This window comes from Pelodiscus sinensis, chromosome 5 (genome assembly GCF_049634645.1).
Source record: "Pelodiscus sinensis isolate JC-2024 chromosome 5, ASM4963464v1, whole genome shotgun sequence".
NCBI lineage: Eukaryota > Metazoa > Chordata > Testudines > Trionychidae > Pelodiscus > Pelodiscus sinensis.
The window spans coordinates 102,065,057-102,085,622 of record NC_134715.1 but is presented as its reverse complement, the minus strand read 5'-3'; the positions used below and the strand labels follow the sequence as shown (position 1 = coordinate 102,085,622).

Here is a 20,566-nt window from a genome sequence, read left to right as displayed (position 1 = left end):
TGACATCACTGACATGCATATGTGGAATGGCAGCTCCACAGGTGTCACTAACCCAATGGAGCCAGTGAAGCCAGAATAAAGGTTGGCGTACGGTTTTAATTCATTCCAGTGCACATAGACAGGATGTATGATTCACTTAAATTTTTAGCTCTCAAAACATACTACTTTTAGGGATGCCAACCTGTAGACTACTACATGATTAACACAAAAGCCTGGGCTTATCAGTAAATTCTGTCGACTACACACATTCCCCTCTCACACTGCCTCTGTATCAAAGGCAGTTGCAGGGAAGAGGGTAAGGGAAGGCCGGAGCAGGCTCCCCACAAGCACTAGATACACCTGCTCCCTCACCCCATGCTTCAACTTCTGATGGAGAAGCAGCAGTGTGGGGGGAAGGAGGGGAGAAGCGGGAGCCGATATGCACAGGAAGCCAGCTTTGAAGTTCACTCTCCAGGCATGCCAGCTCCATGTACCCTGCCCCGCCCGCAGCTGCTTCATATGGCGGGAGGGGAGGATGACAGGAGCTAGTGCTGGAGGGAGCCAGCTTAAAAGCCAACTCACCCCAGCACCAGCTCTGCAGTGCCACCTGCACCTCCCCCAGGCTGCTGCTTCTATCTGAAGCAGCAGAGCTGTGAGGGAGAGAAGGGGAAAAGTGGAGGCTGCCGTGATGAAGCCTGTCTGCAGCAGGCCTGCATTACAGGAAACAGCACAGGGTGGCAGGTGGGACAGTTTTTAAACCGGCTCCTGCCTGCCACCCCGCACTGCTACCTCTGTACTGAGGCAGAACTGTGGGATAGCAGCATCTCCCCAAGAGTGGGGCTGGAAGCTCCCAGCTCTGTCTCCAGGGGCTATCAAATAGTCATGTAACTGCTAAAATGTGATGTGGTTACATAGCTCTTCACACACACACACATTTCCTTCTAAGCACCATGTAACATCCCTAACTTCCTTCGAAGCACCATGTTCTAACCTTTCTGCATTTATTATCTGCAGCATTCTTACTTTTCCATAAACCATTTGAAGAGAAGTATTGGGTAGTTTTGTCAAACTCATGAGTTCATCACAAGGCTCATTATATTTGGTGTTTTTTCCTATAATGGTAGCTCCTTGAGTCATGTGGTTCTATGAACAGCTCAGTTACCATTTAAAAATATTTAAATTTGTAGAAGAAAGTTTTAAGTTCTACAAGGTTGCAAGGAGGGGAAAACAAAAACAAAAACCTAGAAAATTTCATGGGAATGAAGCCCAGAGGCTCAAAATAAAAAAAAAAAAAAATGAACCCATAATTACTTATTTTTAAAAGTAATGATTTTTTGAGACATGAGTTGATTTTTTATTATTTGGGGATATGGATTTCACCTTTCTGCAGTTTAAAAGGGATATAAATTTAGATTTCTAAATGCTACATTAACATTTTTTTCCCTTAATAGTAATGTGAATGTTAGCCACTGGGAGGACTGATTACTATTTAATGGACACCTTTCCTTTGGACTCACTCAAATCAGATGGAGGCAGCAAATGGGAGTGGGTGTTGGGGTGGTAAGAGGGGCTAATTCAAAGCAGCAGCATCGCACAGCTGAGCCCAGGTTTTGCAAAGTGGCAGCACAGCATGGAGCCCAGGCTTAGCTGGGGACTCCAGCTGATCCCGGGCTCCACACAGCATTTCTGCAGAACTAGGGATCAACCGGGGAGTCCCCAGCTGATCCTGGGCTCCGCGTGCCATTTCAAATCAGCAATGCAACATGGAGCCCAGGGTCAGTGGGGTACTCTGAGTTCCCTACTGACCCTGGGATCAATGAGGGTGCTTCCACTTTGAAATGCCTAAGAGCCCCCGCTGGGGACTCTTGTACATCTCAAAGCTGGCACCTGCGTGCAGCCTGGAGTCAGAGGGAAATCCTGCTAGCCACGGGCTGCACTCAGAGTTCTGCGTTCCTACTTTGAAGTGTACAGGAGCCCCCAGCTGTGGCTCTTGTACATTTCAAAGGAGGAATGCGGAAGTGCCTATTGACTAGTCAATGGAAATTCCATTAACTACTCAACTAATAAATTAACCGATATTTAACATCCTTACAATAGATGTTTTGCCCTTTGAGAAGTTACAAATGGTTATTTCTGTTCATCGCACCCTTTCATTTCTTGTATTTCTCATTTGAAACCAAGATCTATTCTTGTGCAAGAACCAATGCTCTGTGGACCAACAAGTACTCTTATTGCACACAATAGCTGAATCTTTGGCCTAAAATAAATTTAAGTAATTAATACAATTCCCCACTGAATATCTCCCTTCCCAAAACCATTAAAATGCAATTAGAAAGAGCACTTAAACACAATATAAGTAACTGGTATCCACTAAACAGATGTCTAAGCCCCTTTGAGAAGATGGTGATGCTACTGATCACTGCTTTAGGACTTAAACATAAGCAAATGAAAAGGGCAATCTCAAATCACATTACACTTGTTGATTTCCATGTAGGAAACATGACAGTCATAACCTTTACTCTGATTAATAGTGATTCTCAGGTACTTCCTGAATTACCATGTTTAAAAGAAAGCATGAGTCATTGAAGACTTCATGGTCTTCCAAGGTGAATTGAAACATCCACTTAAATATCAGATTTTCTATTGATATCAATATAATTTTAAGAGTTTGGATTCTCACAAAATAGTTTATGCATTATGCCAACTAAAACAGGAAAAGCCTACCTGTTTCCTTTTTTCCGGAGGAAGAGAAGGATCCCCATCCTACAAATAAAAGGATGCAGTTTATTAGAAGCTTATTTCTGAAATCTGTGACCATATATGTATCTGAAACCACAATGTATCTGAATTAAGTCTATTGATTAATTGCAATTAACTTGTGATTAAATCAACTACATTAATCACCATTAAAAATATTAATTGCCCTGTTAATAAAACACCAGTTAAAGTGTATTAACTATTTTGGAAAGTTTTTTACATTTTCAAATATATTGATGTATATTACCATCGAGAATACAAAGTGTGAAGTAATCACTTCATATTTTCACTAAAAATATTTGCACTGTAAAAATGATTCAACAAAAGTGTGTTTTTCAATTTGCCTCATACAAGTACTTCAGTGTGATTTCTTTATCAAGAAAGCGTAACTTAAGTGTAGAATTTTTTTATTGCATAACTATACTCAAAAATAGAACATAAAACTTTAGAGCCTACAAATGCACTCAATACCACTTCTTGTTCAACCAATTACTATGACAAACAAGTTTGTTTACATTTCCAGAAGACAATGCTGCCAAGTTATTTACAGTGTCATCTGAAAAGAAGAATAGGCATTCACATGACCCTTTTGTAGCTGGCACTGCAAGGTATGTGTGTCATGTGTAACCATCCATATGCACCTTCCTGCTTTAGCCACTATTCCAGAGGATATGCTTCCGTGCTTATAGTGCTTGTTAAAAAAATAATGCAATGGATTTGTGAATGAAGTCCTTAGGGGAGAATTGTGTGTCTCCTGTTCTCTTTACCTGCATTCTGCCATATTTCACATTATAGCACTCTTGGACTCAGCATATGTTTGTTTTAAGAACACTTTCACTGCAGATTTCACAGCACTCGACCCAAGTTTTAAGAAACTGAAGTACCATCCAAAAACAGACACAAAGGGTATGTCTAGACTGCATCCCTCTGTCGGCAGAGGGATGCAGATTAGGCAGGTTGACATTGCAAATGAGGCAGGGATTTAAATATCCCATGCCTAATTTGCATAAAAATGGCTGCCACATTTTGCTGACTCAGCACTTTGTCGGCACAAAGCAGCCATCATAGACATAAGGGATCTGTCGAAAAAGGCTTTGTTTTCTCGACAGATCCCCCGCTAGACGGCCGCTTTTTGCCGACAAAATGCTGAGTCAGCAAAATGTGGCAGCCATTTTTATGCAAATTAGGCATGGAATATTTAAATCCCTGCCTCATTTGCAATGTCGACCTGCCTAATCTGCATCCCTCTGCCGACAGAGGGATGCAGTCTAGACATACCCAAGGTGTGGAGCATGCTTGCACATTGCAAAACACGAACCACCAAAAAACAAACAAACCCCCACAACCAACAATCACCACCACTCAATCTGCTAGTAATATCAGACTCATGATGATGAAAATGAACATGCATCCGTCTACTCTGCTTTGGGTCATTATCAAGCAGAACCCATCATCAATATGGATGCATGTCCTCTAGAATGGAGAATGAAGCATAAAGAGACACAGGTCTCTTTAGTCCACCTTACACAAATATCTTGTGACATCAGTTACAAAACCCTAAAATGCTATGCAAATACCTGTTCTCAATTTGTGGTGACAATCAACAAGAAGAGGGCAGCATTATCTCCTGCAAACTGTAATAAAACTAGCATGTCTTCATGATTTGATGAACAAGTAAAACTGAGTGGACTTGTATGTTCTAAAAAGTTTTAGATCATTTTATTTCTGAGTGCAGTTATTTTGTATACAAAATTCTACATTTGTAAACTCAACTTTCATGATAAAAAGATAGCACTCCAGTACTTATAGAAGGTGAATTGCAAAATACTATTTCTTTTGGGGGATTTTAGGGCAAATATTTGTAATAAAAAAATAAAGTGAACACGGTACACTTTGCAGTCTTGTAATTGAAATCAATATTTGAAAACAGAAAATATCCTAAAATATTTAAATTAAATGATATTCTATTATTGTTTAACATGGCTTTAATCATGATTGTTTTAAATTGTGTGACAGTCCTAATTTGAACCAATAGTTTTTGAAAATTAGGTTTCAAAAAGATGCAGCTTAAGACAATTTGTATTAACTTTCAAATTCCAAGAATCTTCTGAAGTTAAGATTTATTTGCATTGATGAAAACAGCATATCATATATTTGCACAGGAAATCCTCGCCATTCGCGAATACTGGGAGCCATGACTCCTGGGCCCCGCAGTGAGTTCCCAAACTCACCACATGAGCTGGGAGCTGCAGGGAGCTCAGCACACAAGCCACCATGCCCCTTACTCTCAGTCTCCTGGCCTGGCAGATATGTGGACCCACAAATACCGAGAGTCTCATATATGACACTGTTCTGCATGATGTTACTGGGGCATAACCATACAGTCAGTTTTTAAAGTGATAGCCTGACTTAGATTAATTTCCTTGGGATTGGAACAGTCTTTGAGCCATACACATACTTAGCAGAATTTGATTTTTATTTTTTTCAATTTTGACTAACAACAATTTTCTTCAATTGACTACTTTTATTTTTACAGATGTGGCAAATTAAGGGGAGTAGGTTTGGGGCTGGAGAAGCACTGACCGTAGGAGCAGCAACACACCAATACTTGCAAACACAAGGGGCAGAGGGAAGGCTTAACTTACACAGACTGTTACCTTTATTGATTGCAAAGGGGCAGCTGAAACTGACAGTTACCAGCATCCATCTATTTAAATCTAATCCTGCCAAGCCTACTTTTATAGCACTAAGTACATCAGTGCTTAACAAATGTATAATGGTGGAATCGGGATCATACCATCTGGCAGAAGCATAGCAAACCATTAATTTTTACAGCACTCATTGGACTCTCAAAAAGAAAACTTTTTTTTTTTTAAATTGAGGTTCATTCTTGCCCAAATAGCTACAATATTCATAAAGGTAACATACAATCAGCTCCAAGTATTTCTTTTTTAGTGACTGGTGTCGTTCCCGCAGTTGATTGGCCATAAGCTTGTACTGGTCTTTTTCCTGTTGACATGTGTCCAGCTCCTTGGAAAGAATCAGCAATGCTTCCTTTTTACTGTCTAGCTTTCTTTTACATACCAGATACTGCAAGAGAGAAAAGAGAAAGTAATTAGACAAAGCACTAACTTGCAAGACGATACTGAACTGAGAAAACTAACAGAAAACTAAGTTTACATTTTTAAGAAAGTATTTTTAAGAGCAATTTATAAGGGTTGAGAGATTTGCATGTACACCTTACTAAATTAAACTGAACACTTAAATATATTAGAATCACTTAGTATTTGCTGAACAAGAGAATGTTCAAATCAACTCTTAGGGTTAAATTATTCCAGCAGTCAAGTCAGAATTTCCTGGTCATTTCCCATCTACACACCATCCAAGGAAGCAGTCAGAGAATTCCACAGCTTAACCTTGACCTGCTCTCCAGGCACCCAATATAAACAATGCCCTATCATTGTTACCTAAATTACCGTTAATTTTTAGTTCTGCAATATAGAGGAACTGATTACAAGACTAGGTCTAAGACAGAATTTCCTGATACTGGTTACAGCACTTTTTGAGTTAAGTAATTGTCATGGATAATATTTAGAAAGTCCAGGTATGTTTTAGAATCATGCAGTCATAAAATACTAGACCTGGAAGGGATTTCAAGAGGGCATGGAGTCCAGTCACTTGTCCTCACAGCAGAAGCAAGCATTGTCTAGAATGATCATCCCTGATACATGTCTGGCTGACCTGCACTTAAATATCTCCAGCAATAGAGATTCCACAACCTCCCTAGGCAACATATTGTGGTGTTTAACCACTCTGACAGTTAGGAAGTTTTTTCCTAATGTCCAGTCTAAACTTTCCTTGCTGCAACTTAAGCCCACTGCTTCATATCCTATCATCAGAGGCCAAGGAGAACAATTTTTCTCTCTTGTCCTTGTAACACCGGTTTAGATACTTGAAAAGTGTTATATCCCCTCTCAGTCTTTTCTCTTCTAAACTAAAAAAGCCCAATTCTTTCAGTCTTCTCTCAGAAGTCATTTTTTCTAGACCTTTAATCATTTTTGTTGCTCTTCTCTGGACCTTCTCCAGTTTCTCCACGTCTTTCCTGAAGTGTGGTGTAAAAACTGGACAAAATACGCCAACTGAGGCCTAATCAGCACAGAGTAGAGCAGAAGAATGACTTCTTGTGTCTTGCTCACGATACAGGCAGTCCCCATGTTACATACAAGATAGGGACTGTAGGTTTGTTCTTAAGTTGAATCTGTATGTAAGTCGGAACTGGCGTCAGCCGCTGCTGAAACTGATCAGTTTCAACCGCGGCTGAATCTGGACGCCAGTTCTGACTTACATACAGATTCAACTTAAGAAACCCAGGAGTCCCCAAGTCAGCTGCTGCTGAAACTGATCAGCAGCTGATTCCCGGAAGCCTGGGGCAGGGCAATTCTGCCTCAGGCTTCCTGTAGTCAGCCACTGGTCAGTTTCAGCAGCGGCTGACTTGGGGGCGCCTGGGGCAGAGCAGCTGGGGTGTTGCTGGGTTGCTCCAGTAGCGCGGCTCCTTGGCGCTACTGGAGCAACGCAGCAGCACCCCAGCTGCTCTGCCCCAGGTGTCCTGATTCAGCCGCTGCTGAAACTGACCAGCAGCGGCTGAATCAGGACGCTTGGGGCAGAGCAGCTGGGGTGCTGCCGGGTTGGTCCTGAGCGGCGCTGCAGGACCAACCCGGCAGCCCCCAGCTGCTCTACCCCAGGGGTAGGCAAGAAAAGCCTGGTCTGCTGGGGGGGGGGGCACTAGCTGCACACCCCCACCCCAGCAGACCACGGAGACAGTGTGGTGGGACCACCCAAGTCCTCCACGGCTTTGCTCCGTCTCCCTGGTCTGCTGACCTGGGAAACGCGGAGCAAAGCCGCAGAGCATGCGGGCAGCGGGACAGCCCAGGTGCGCCGCGGCTGTCCCACTGCTGGCGTGCTCCGAGGCTTTGCTCCCCATCTCCCTGGTCTGCTGTGCCTAGCCCCACTCCACCCCACATCTCCTGCCCCCCAGCTGCTGCCAGATCCTGCAGCCAGAGTCCTCTGCCCCAGCATCGAAAGGGGTGGTTTCGGTGTGGGGGAGCCCCGTGAGCCCCACATTAGCTGGTCTGCGCCTGGGCGGGGGCTGAGCATCGGGGGCTGTTCCATTCCTGTCCCCGGCACCCAGTCGTAGAGCAATGCGCCCGAGTAGCCGGGCGCCCACACAGCTGCCTTGGTGTGGAGAAAGGGCAACTGAGCCACGCAGTTGCCCCCAACCAGAAGGGAGCCAGCCCACAAGCTGAGCAGCATCAGGCTGGCAGAGCACTCTGCACAGGCCACTCCTGGAGGTGGGGGCTACAGTGGCAGGTTCGTTTGCTGTGTCCAAGCTCCCTTTCTCGGCAGGGGCCAGTCGGGGCAGCCTCTATGGCCCCTCCTCTGACCCTGCATGGAGCCTGAGGTGCTGTCTCCTTTCCCTCCAGCTGCTCTGCAGGCTCCTGAGAAGCTGCTGGCTCAGACACAGCAGCCAGCCCCTTCTAAACCGGGTCAGGATTTCCCTGCTCCCCGGGCATCTCACTGATCCAGTGCCTGGGGCTGGAGAAGGGGCTGATGCTGGGAAGAAGCATTTTCCCACCAGCTGTTAGAGACCTAGCTGCCAAAAGAGCTAGACAGCTATAACAGACTTAAATACTAATGAAAATGTTTAATCATTAATGCAGAATTTTGTTTAAGAATCAATTACAATATAATTAAAATAAAAAATTATCCAACTAAATTAAGTTTCTAACAAATTTACCCAATTCACATGTAATATGAAAATAGCCTTCAATCTGCGTATTTGACGCCTTTTCCTATTTTTTCTCCATAGGGGGACCCCACTAAATTGTACTGCTCTGGGCCCCGCAAAACTCTCATCTGCCCCTGGCTGTGTGCTTGATGTGGAAATGAAGATACTTGACTAGCCTCATGCTAATCATGAGAAGTTTTGCCACCTTTTAATCTTGTTAAGTTGGCTTTCTTTTGACTGTATACATCTAAGGGGTTTGAGCCTTGTATGGTACTCACATTTTCTGAGTGTATTAGCAGAGTGGCTTTGCTAATAAACAGAGCAATCTTACAAATCTGTGAGTCCTGTGTGTCTAACTTCGACAGACGTTTTAGAATAGCAATTTATTTCAAAATAATTGCTGGGTAGACAGTGCCAAATTTCAAAATAAATTATTTCAAAATTGACTTAAAATAAGCAAACTAAACTGCATAGCTTATTTCAAGCTCTAGAAGTCTAGATGCAGTGTAGATGCATCATAAAAGATTAGACTCCGCAGCATTCATGAAAACAATTTACAGTTTCATTATACAGTAAACTTCCGATAATCCGGCACCTTTAGGACCCAGGGGGTGCCGGATTATCAGCTATGCCAGAGTACGAGAAGGGGGATGAGAGGTCTGGGGTGGGGACGGGGGAGGAACTGTGCAGCATGGGAGAGGGCAGTGCTGTGGAACCAACCTGGCAGCACCCCAGCTGCTCTGCCTCCGGCTTCCCCAAGTCAGCCGCTGCTGACTGGCAACGGACTTGGGGAAGCTGGGGGCAGAGCATCTGGGGTGTTCTGCCCCGGCTTCCCCAAGTCAGCTGCTGATCTGTTTCAGCAGCGGCTGACTTGGGGAAGCCAGGGGCAGAGCAGCTGGGGTGCTGCCGGGTTGGTCCCGTAGCACCGCTCAGGTTAGGGGCAGCGCTGCAGGACCAACCCAGCAGCACTCCAGCTGCTCTTCCCGGCTTCCGCAAGTCAGCTGCTGGTCAGTTTAAGCAGCGCCGCTCAGGTGAGGGGCGGCGCTATGGGACCAACCCGGCAGCACCCCAGCTGCTCTGCCCCCGGCTTCCTCAAGTCCACCACTGGTCAGCAGCAGCAGACTTGGGGAAGCTGGGAGCAGAGCAGCTGGGGTGCTTTGCCCCAGGGCTTCCCCAAGTCCACCGATGCTGAAACTGATCAGCGACAGACTTGGGGAAGCCCGGGGCAGAACAGCTCCAATTGTCCGGCTGGCAAGAGCACTTCCGGGTTCCAGTTGGTGCCGGACTATCAGGAGTGCTGGACCACTGGATGCCAGACAATTGGAGTTTTACTGTATTCTCCGACAAGAATACTTTGTCATTATGGATTCTCAGTATGGACTTTCATACAAATCAACAGCATCAGCACTTCCATACTGTTCAAGTCAGTAGCATGGCTCTTCAGGAGAAAGTTTATTACTCAGATATACTACTAGCCTGGCAATTAATGAGGGAGAAAAGATTGGGGGAGTTTGACATCAAATGCTTAGTAGCAAAAGCAACAGGGGAATAAAAAACAACTCCAAGTAGTATTTAAGCTCCTGGAGAGGACACTTCCACCTTGGATTAAATTTTATTTCTAGCAACAAAGAATTTGAAATACTGCCATAAATGTTCTGGATTATGCCGCCTTGGCATAAACCCGATGAAAGCAGCTGAACCTCTGTAGTTTTGTCCTTACTGACATCCTGCAAGTGGCAAATCCCTGGTTTAAAAAAAAAAAAAAAAAAAAAAAAGCCAGGCATCCAAAAAATCTAAAATTTCATGCTGTCAGTTACTGTAACTTAGGAGAGTTACTTTAATGACAAGATCATTCCAACTTCAACAAACAATTCAGCTCATCTATTTCCAGTTTCTCTCCCAGCCCACTTAAAAGCCAACAAAAAGTAACAGAACTGTAAAAGATTATTAAGTGTTACTTGGAAATAACATCACAACCTGAATGTTATGATTTCAGGTGCATAAAGCTGTTAGAACAGAAAAGCACCCTAGTAGTAGAAATGTTTCCATACATATTAGGGATGTAAAATCCCAATTAATCAGTTAACCAGTTAAATGTTAAATTAACCTAACATTTAAACAGTTAACCAACTAAACAGGATCCCAGTGCTGGGGCTGGGAGCTTGCAGGATGCTGCCACCCTCAGCCCCCAAGGCTGCTACCAGCAAGCTCCTGACCCCAGCGTTGGGGCTGGGGCTGCTGCTGGCTCCCAGTTAACCTGTTATCCATTCACATCCCTAAGACACATGGTATCCCTAATAAAGAAAAATAGGCAAGTAGAAGGGATTAAAACAATACTAAATAGAAGACCTTGAGAAATATCTGTAACTTTGAAAGGCCCTTTATTTAGCCTAGCTTCAACAGGCTTGCTGATAATCACTTGAATTTCAAAATCTTTTCCTTCATCATATGTTCTCATAGATAAACTCCTTCATCAAAAAATTACTACCTACCAGAAATGGCAATTGGACAGGTTAATTAACATATTATAAAAGTGGAAGCAAATACAAAATCCATTGTAAAAAAATTCCCAATGTTCACTAAGGATGTTAAATATCAGGTAATTAACTAATTGAACATTTTGCACTGACTATTTGAATAGTCAATATGGATCCTCTGTCTTGGAAGTGTAGCAACAGCCCTAGGGTTGTTGCTACACTTCAAAGGTGGAGGCACGTGTGGAGCCCAGGGTCAGCTGGGGATTCACTGACCCCAGGCTCCCTGTGGCACTGCTGCTTTGAAACAATGACTCCCCAGCATTTCAAAGCAGCAGCAGCACCACGCAGAGTCCGAGGTCAGCTGGGGAGTCCGCAGCTGATCCTAGGCTCCATGCAGTGCTGCCACTTTGAAATGCCATGAGGAGCAGCTGCTTATCCGACAGTTGATTAGTCCTTCACATCCCTAATGTTCACTTAGTAACCAGGAACTAGGGGCCTGGCACATGAAATCAGCCTACTGTGGATCACTGACCTGGTTAGGTAATGTATATAATGAGAGGGAAGCAACAACTGAGCACCTCATATCAGAAGATGTTCACAATGAGCAACTATCTCCAAATACACTATTAAAATTCATGCTGGCACACCATAAAATGGCATTATGAAGGAAGACTTACTAGTTACAAGATCTACACAGTAGCCTGTAACTATTATACTGGAGTACAAATGCAGACTTTCAACCAGTTAATATAGATCAGATAAAAATTGATCCTGCCTTTCATGTCAGGCCTTTATTAGGAGTGTATTCAGAGCATGAAAGAACATGTCACCTTTTATGGGGGGGGGGGGGGGGGAAGAGAGGTATTTTTCCCTTAACAATTAGGCTGACAGTGACTGAACCATGAAGAGATGGTGACAACTGTGTTCAGGGTCCAGATAAAAAGGGATCACAATCTCTTCCATGCATAGAATCAATTGTGCTCTTAGTTATATACCAATAAAGAGCCATATGTAAGAAGATAGAAATATCAAGCTATGTAAGCATTTTTACCTTCTAAATATAGAATTTGCTTCTGTGGACTTATGATGTCAACAGAGGGGAAATAACCTACAATGATAGCCTATTTTGTTTAAGCTTGATGATTCTCCAAAACTATGTTCCCAATTCTTATGTATTTGTTATTAGATGATTAACAAATAATATCAAGATGGAATTCAAAGTAGGCATGACAGACACTGTGCAATTAATATACTTTTCATCAATGAAAAAAGGAATAATGACCATAAGATGAACGAAGCGGAGTACCAAAAGAAGAGAGTATTTAAGGAAATAATGGAACACCAGGAAAACTGCATGTCTGAACAAATGAAACTTGCAGAACCAGTAGGGTGTCAATTAAAACAGAAAACTGACTTGACTATTCTGGTTTCAACAGAACAAGAGAGGAGTGATTTTTAAGCCTGGCCTATCGGAAAAACATCCAGTAACTGCTTCTGTTTATATGGAAGTCAGAGGTTCTTAAAAGTGGGGAAAAAAGGATACACAGATTCTGCCACCCAGTGAGATATGAACAAAATGAATTCTATAATGCAGTAGTTCTCAAACTGAGGTCCGTGGATCCCTGGGAACCTAAAATCATACTCGGGGGGGGGGGGGGGGGTCTATGAGTCATTTCTGGGACCACGGGCCCCACTGAGCAATTTCTCCTCCTCCCTCCCAGTGCCTCTTACACATTAAGCTGTTAAGGTGGGTACAGGAGACCTTGGGAAGGTGGAGGAAGAGCAGGGAGGCGCTGGGGAAGAGGAAAGACTGAGGTGGAGCAGGGGTGGAAAGAGGTGTGGAGCAACTGTGAGGAAACGGGTGGAGTGGGAACAGAGCCTGGGTCTGAACAGCCCAGGGAAAATTAGAAGCCACTTTGATGGTCACTGGAATTTTTTAAATCAAAATGAGGGTTCTTGGATTCATGAAGTTTGAAAACCGCAGCTATAGTATATTATAGGTACTGTGAAATATTTTATATCACACGCTCAAAAAATATGGTTACATTTTAATCCAAGAAAGCTTCCTTTTCAACGTCAATTTTAAAACAATGAAACAAGAAGTTAACCACGAACCTGCCAGCATACTTTCAATCTAAAAAGCTAGAATGTACAGCTTTTCTTATTTGCCTGGTGACTTTTATCTACCAATTAACTGCCATCTGCAATAAAGTAAATGATAATTGCTACAGGGCAGATCATATTAATTAAAAGAAATATACACGACAAACTATTTTATTGCCTGAACTGCTTTATTACCTGATAACGTCTTTAGTGAAACCAAGAGACCAATATCACAGGAGAATGGAAATGTGCCAAGGTGACCCTCTGTACATCAAACACTTACTATTTGTCCATAGCTATTTTTAGTGACAAATCTGGTTAGAGCTCATCAGCTACTGTACAGATATGGTCTAATAATCCAATGAAGCTAGGACATAGTCAAGGTTTTAGATGTTTAAAAAATGCACAAGTTCACATCGCAAAATAGTTTAAAAACTTGTTCTATATTGCATTTGTATAAATGACTGGTTTGTACCTTAATATTTCCCTTCTTGCCATTATTCCACATCAAATTACCAATTCACCAAGAGCAATATTTATCTTCTATTTCTGTTCTTGAGAGCTGAAACCAAGTCTTTTGGACAAGTCAAGATCACTAGTATTTCACTTTCTCAGATATAAATGCCTTTATCCACACACACACACACACACACACACACACACACACACACACACACACACACACACACACACACACACACACACGAACCCCCCTTGTAACATCCATTTTTGCTTGCCTGGATATGCAGGCTCAGTGACCGTGAATGGCTGTAAACAGAGATATGCCAATTGCTGACCAAGAGGCTGCCGAGGAGTGCCCTTGACTAAAACCCATATTGATACGAACATACAGCCGTCTGCGGAGGGAGGAATCTCCCGCCAAGCAAAGAATATCCGGCACTCCTAATTTAGCTATCTTCCTCTTTTACAAGTGTAAATTATTTGAAACTTGCTTGTAAGAACTGGCACCACAAAACGGACCAGTACAATTTGGCATCTTAAGATAAGAAAGAGGATACGGGCCCCCAGGGGTATAAAGATGGGTCCAGCAGCACATTTACTCTGAGTGTCAATCTACCATCTATCTGCTGGTCGGGCTAGGTGTTTGACCTCCCGAGGTACCACGGGGACGCCTGCCTCGTATTCGTCTTTCCTAGGAATTGAGGGACTGGCCCTGGCTTGACCCGCTGGAGTCGAGAGGCACAGAAAGGGGTAAAACTTATACCTGGATGTGGTCCTTTGTTTTAAGTGTACACATAGACTTAGAGCTCTTTAAAGATTAAGCTGTCACTTGGTACCATTATTTCTATTTTCTATCTTTATTTTCTTGGTAACCATTTTTAAGATCTGTATTTGCTAGCAGTTAAGAAAGAGAGCAATAGCCATTGTAACCATATGCTTTTATAAGTCTTTTTAATAAACCTGTAACTGTTTAAGTTTTTAACCTGACTCCTTCAGTTGCTGTAACAGAACCAAGCACAATTTAAAAGAACTTCAGCCGGTCATAAGGGACAGGTATAGGAGGAGCTTGGGCGTTTGGATCGTGCCACTCCCAGGTGACAGATCCGTTGGGGCATCTCTCAGTCTTCCCTAAACTGCCCGCTGCGTAGGGATCCTGTATCCTAGCAGCTGAAATCTGAGATGTAATAAGCTCTTCCTATAAACTTCTGGGGCATCTGTTAGCCTGTTGGCTGCCCTCCGCAACAGGACCCCAGTCCTAGCGGTAAAGGCACGGACATTAAAGACTCGGGTGTAACACACACACACACACACACACACACACACACACTGCCCTGACCGTCAGGTGACAACAAGGTATGTCACAAAACGGGCAACTGAGGGACTGAAAGATGAATGCCTAAATTTCCAAGAACATCCACTATCTTGATGGGGTATGCTTCAAGCTACCATGGTATTGAGTTTTCACAGGTGCTGAGCCCTGGCTTCTCCCACTGACTTGAGTTGCAATTTGACTGCTTGGCACATCTGAAAATTAGGCGTTAAGTGTCTAGTCAAGTCTAAAGAAATGAGGAGCACAATCAGTGTCCAGCTGTAACAATTCTGGTTTGAGATACTTGTCCATCATCACATACAAAGTCTGTGACTGCCAAAACAGAAAACAGTTCTGCTGGGTTTTAGTCAATTGCTTCATCAATTAGACAATCCTTTCTCTTCCTTCAGTCTCTGCTTCCTTCACTATACACTTCTCAGCTAGCGAAATACATAAGGCAGGTGTCTAACAGGTCAACTGGCTCACTGTGGATCAGAGTTCAGTCAATTACTCAAATCACTGAATGCTATCTGTCCTGGTCTACACTGACTTACATGGAGGTCAGCCTACTTAGCATTGTGTCACTTGATTTCACTTTACCAATATGCTATTTGAACACGGCTTTGAAATGTATATAAGGGATCCCAGTTACGCAATTATATGGGGGTGCTCTCCCAACCCCACAGTGGCCAGGCTGGAGCAGCCCCTGCCCACAGAAGGGGTCTGCTCTGGCCAGGCTGATGCGCCATGGCCCACAGCATGCAGGGCAGGCCCAGCTTATGGGTTAACCACTTAAATCCTCTGTTCCAGCCTACCAGTTAACCGTAACCAGCAAGCATCACCCAGTAAGCAAGATGCTTACTAGTTAACTGGTTAACCATTCACATACATAGTCCATAATGAATTTCATTCCTATTTAGCTCAGATAACGTCTACAGTTTGTCTACACCATTCTGAATTTTAACCTTACCCTCCAAAGCACTTGCAACCCTGCCCAGCTTGGTAATATATCCAAATATATAAGTCTATTCTCTATGGCATTATTGAAGTCATTGATGAAGATACTGAACAGAACTGGACCCAGAACTGATCCCTGTGGGACCCCATTCATTATGCCCTTCCAGCATGATGGAACCATTGATAACTACTCTCTGGGAATGGTTAACCAACCAGTTATGCACCCAACTTTCAATAGCTCCATTTAGGTTATATTTCCCTAGTTTATTAATGAGAAAGTCATGAGAAACTATATAAAATGCTTTACTGAAATCTAGGTATACCACATCTACCACTTCTCCTTTATCCACTAGGGATACAAGAATTTAACTGATAGGCTGAGCTGCAGGGGGGCGGGGGGGAAGAGATTTGCCAGCAGCTCCATGGTGAACCATGTAACTGATAGAATTTAGAATTTTTATTTGTAACAGGATTAATATTTTTTATACTTTTTTTACATCCGTATTAGCCACAAGGCTTGTTATCCTATCAAAAAAGCTATCAGGTTGGTTTGACATGCTTTGTTCTTTACTTATCACCTTATTTGCCTTTAGATGTTTGCAGATGGATTCCTTAATTATTTGTTCCATTATCATTCTTGGTACAGAAGTTAAACTGACTGTTCTCTAGTTTCCCCAAGTTGTGCTTATTTCTTTTTATAGATGGGCACTATATTTGCATACTTCCCCTCTTGGACAATCTCTCTCATCTTACATAACTTTTAAGGTATGGTAGCTAATAGCTCAGATATCTCCTCAATCCACTCCTTGAGTATTCTAGGATGCATTCCCTCAGGCCCTAGTAACTTGAAGTCATCTAATACATTAAAAATTACGTGGACATTTCCCTGTTTGAGCAGCTACTCCATCCTCATTTTCAATGGCATTCATAATTCACATTTAATAGCTACTAACCTGTTTAGTGAAAACTGAAACAAAAAAAATCATTTAACACCTTCCATTTCCACATTTTCTATTATTCTCTCCTACCTCTTGGCCAACACACACACAGAACAGTGGATCTACCCAGTCCTTGCTTCTAACGTATTTGTAGCATGTTTTCTTGTTTCTCTTTACATCTCCAGCTAGTTTAATCTCTTTTTGTGCATTGGCCTTTCTAATTTTGTATATACTTATGTTATGTGTTTATATCTGTATTTTGAATTTGACTTATACTAGGTCAAATTACAAAATCAATTTGAAGACAGTACAGGTTTTGAATTGATTTAACTATCCTGATTTTTACACTCTTACCAGGCAATTTTTGCATGCACAAGACCTATGCCACTTGCATAAGTTCACAGGAAATCTGTGATAGTGCTGGAAACAATCTTGATCTGCCAAACCCTCATCAGATGATCACCACAGACCTGGCTTGGATGCAGCAATAAAATGCTGAACATGTTTAGTTTCCTTTAAAAGTCCCAAGAAAAGCATATATTTAGACACGAACAATTTAAATTTGGAGTCACATACTGTAATATTTAAGTCACACAAGCACATGCATGCATGAGCACATACATACTTTTCCATGTGAGAAAAGAGCACTAGAAAGGTTTGCAGAACAGTACTTAAAGCAAAGGTCTCAAACTCCCAGCCCGTGGGTCAATCCCAGCTGGAAAGACTGCACAATCCAGCCCAAGACTCCTGGAGGTCCAGGGTGACTGCAGGAGAAGCAGAACATATTGGGCAGGCACACTTGCTCCGCTTCCCTGTGGTGGAAGGAGCTGCAAGGGAAGAGCACAACTGGCACTAGACTTCTCCTGATTCCCAAAGACTCATGCCATGGGATAGGGGGGCAGAGGGAAGATGCAAGGCTTGGGTGCCCGTGACAGACAGCCCTTCCCTCAGCCAACCAGGAGTCCCAAAAAGGATTGTACAATTACGCCACCCAAAATTGGCCTACATGCCAGGAGTTTGAGACAATACAGTGTCAGAGTACTAATATTACTTTTAACAGTTCCTGGAAACTGAAAACATTTCAAGTTGATAATGTCTCCAGGGAGTTGCCTGTTAGTTTGGGAATCGCATGGGCTACTAGTTGATAACACCCTGCTACTATATTTTTTTTTAAGTGTAGATAGCTCAGAGGTTTCTATAAGCATATAAAACAAATAGTATTTCCAGTTTAATGAACTGTTACTTGTACCTATTGAGGCTACAGGTTCAAGACTATTTTTACATAAGGCTGGCCAGACCAAATGTCCATCTAGCCCAGTAACCTGTCTGCAGATAGTGGCCAATGCCAGAGGCCCCAGAGGGAGGGAGAATAATAAGGATGTTAAATGAGGTTAATTGACTAGTCGATGGAATTTCTATCGACTAGTCGATAGGCATTTCCACATTCCTCCTTCGAAATACACAAGAGCCCCAGTTGGGGGTTCTCGTACATTTCAAAGTTGGAACTCGGCATGCACAAAACTCTACTCTGAAATGTGCAAGCGCCCATGTGCAGCCTGAAGTCAGCGGGACTTCCTGCGCGGATGCCAGCTTTGAAATGTACAAGAGTCCCCAGCAAGGGCTCTTGTGCATTTCAAAGCAGAAGTGTCCGCATGGAACCTGGGGTCAGCGGTGGTCTCGCCAGCTGATCCTGGGCTCCACGCAGCACTGCTGCTTTGAAATGCTACAGAGGCATTTCAAAGGGGCAGCGCCGCACAGAGCTGTACCCCGGACTCTGTGTGGCGCTGCTGCTTTAAAATACCTTTTCTCCCCTCCTCGACTTTGCTGCCTCTAATAGAGGCAGCAAGAGGGTGGGGTAAAGCGACTCGACAACTTGACTATCCGATAAGCATTTGCAATATATCTTTTTTGAGATGAGGTGACCACATCTATATGCAGTATTCAAGATATGGGAGTACCATGGTTTTATATAAAGGCAGTAAGATATTCACGGTCTTATTCTCTATCCCTTTTTTAATTACTCCTGACATTCTATTTGCTTTTTTGACTGCCATTACACACTGACTGGATGTTTTCAGAGAACTATCCACAACGACTCCAAGATCTCACTCTTGAGTAGTTGTAGCTAAATTAGTCCCCCACATATTGTATGTACAGTCGGGATTATTTTTCCAATGTGCATTTCTTTATCAACATTAAATTTCATTTGCCATTTCGTTGCCCATCACTTAATTTGGTGAGATTTTTTGAAGCTGTTCACAGTCTGCTTTGGCCTTAACTATCTTGAGCAGTTTAGCGTCATTTTTACAGATTATGTGCCCAATTCTTCTAAAGTAGTTGTCTAAAACCTTGCATTTGCAGTAAGATTAAAACAAAAACTAGAATATATTTTGTCTCGAACATAAACAAAGCCATGTACACACACTATTACAATGGCTAGCACTGCATGCTTATATTCAAATGCAGTCTGTGTTTTCTGAGACACCCTTTCTAAAAATAAACAGCAACTTAAGGCCTAGGACCCCAACTCTGCAATTCAATTTCTCCAGGTGAAAATGTATGCCTCGTGCACTGGCAACTGCACAATCATTACTCAATTTTTAAGTAAGAATTGCATCCCACTAGTATTCAGGAAATTATTTCATCCAAGGAAAAAGAAATATAAATTTCATTCCAAGTTTCTTTTGGCCCAATGTTCTTTACAACTGCACCATCCAGCACCAATATTTAACTTCTATAGCAACACAGGGAACAGGCTGGATGGTAGGCAAGTGAACCATTCAGATTCACATTGCAAGGCCTCTGAGGGATGCTGAATGCCTGGCAGTTAAACATGAAGAGATAGAGGACAATGAACAGCCACAAGCCAGACAAGTGACTTAAGTATTAGGGAGCTTTCCTTCCCACGCCTGAGAAGTCATCACAAACTTTGAAGCCCCGTAGCAGGGAAAGGATCCCACCCCTTACTCCAGAGCAGCGTCTCCAAGCTGCGCCGCTCACACAGAGGGTCAGTGCCGCCCGTGCCAGGAGGCGCCCGGGCAGCGCACAGGCGGGTGCTGGATGGCTGACCCCCACGTGGCGATACACACCCCACGGGATCCGGGGCGACGCCCTCCGCTCGGCCAGCTGCTCCAGCCGCGCCCTGCAGCCACGGCAGCGCTCACCGGCCCCGCTGCGGGCGGCACCACAGCGCCTGCCCCTGTGTAGGCCTACGCAGGCGCCCGGCCCGGCCCGCGCAGCGCTCCCGGCCTGGCCCCGCCGCACCGGTCTCCGCGGCTGCCCGGCCCCCCCGCCGGGGTCGCCTCACCTCGCCCACCAGCCCCTGCCAGTCGCTCTCCGTGCGGTTGAAGCTCATGGCTGCGGCCGGCAGCGAGGCGCTGGGGCTGGGCACCGGCTCCCGCTGCGGCCGCCTCCAGGGCCGGCCAGCGCTACGTAGGCAGCGCCTCCGCCTCCACCTGCCTGGCCGCAGTCGCCCCCGGCATCTGGGCACGGGCTGCCCCGCCCCCCTGCCTCCTGGCGCGAGCAGTCCTGCCCCGCCCCCTGCCTCCTGGTACCAGCCGTCTGGCTCCGCCCCATGGCAAGACCCGCCCCCTGCTTCCCGATACGAAGCTGCCCCGCCCCTTACATCCTGGAACGGCCAGTCCCGTCCCAGCCCCGCCCCTTCCAGCCTGCCCCGCCCTCTGCTACAGTGGGACCCCGCAGGGAATGTGTTGCTGGAGCAAGGCCCTGGTCTCTACTCCCAGGCTCAAACCCCCTTTGTCGGGCACTAGAGCGAGGCACCCAGTGTTGCCCTCCATAA

General features: G+C 44.2%; 1 protein-coding gene across 1 annotated transcript in view; it reads right to left on the bottom strand.

Moving 5' to 3' along the window:
* The window catches only part of CCDC149 (coiled-coil domain containing 149), a 96,986-nt gene extending 76,659 nt beyond the window's left edge, over positions 1-20,327 (bottom strand). The window contains exons 1-3 of the mRNA XM_075930634.1: positions 20,075-20,327; positions 5,665-5,826; positions 2,704-2,742 (exon numbers count right to left, since the gene is read on the bottom strand). Coding sequence (XP_075786749.1) covers positions 2,704-2,742; positions 5,665-5,826; positions 20,075-20,122 — 249 coding nt within the window. The 5' untranslated portion in view covers positions 20,123-20,327. The remainder of the gene's footprint in view (positions 1-2,703; positions 2,743-5,664; positions 5,827-20,074) is intronic.
* Positions 20,328-20,566: the final 239 nt, after the last annotated feature.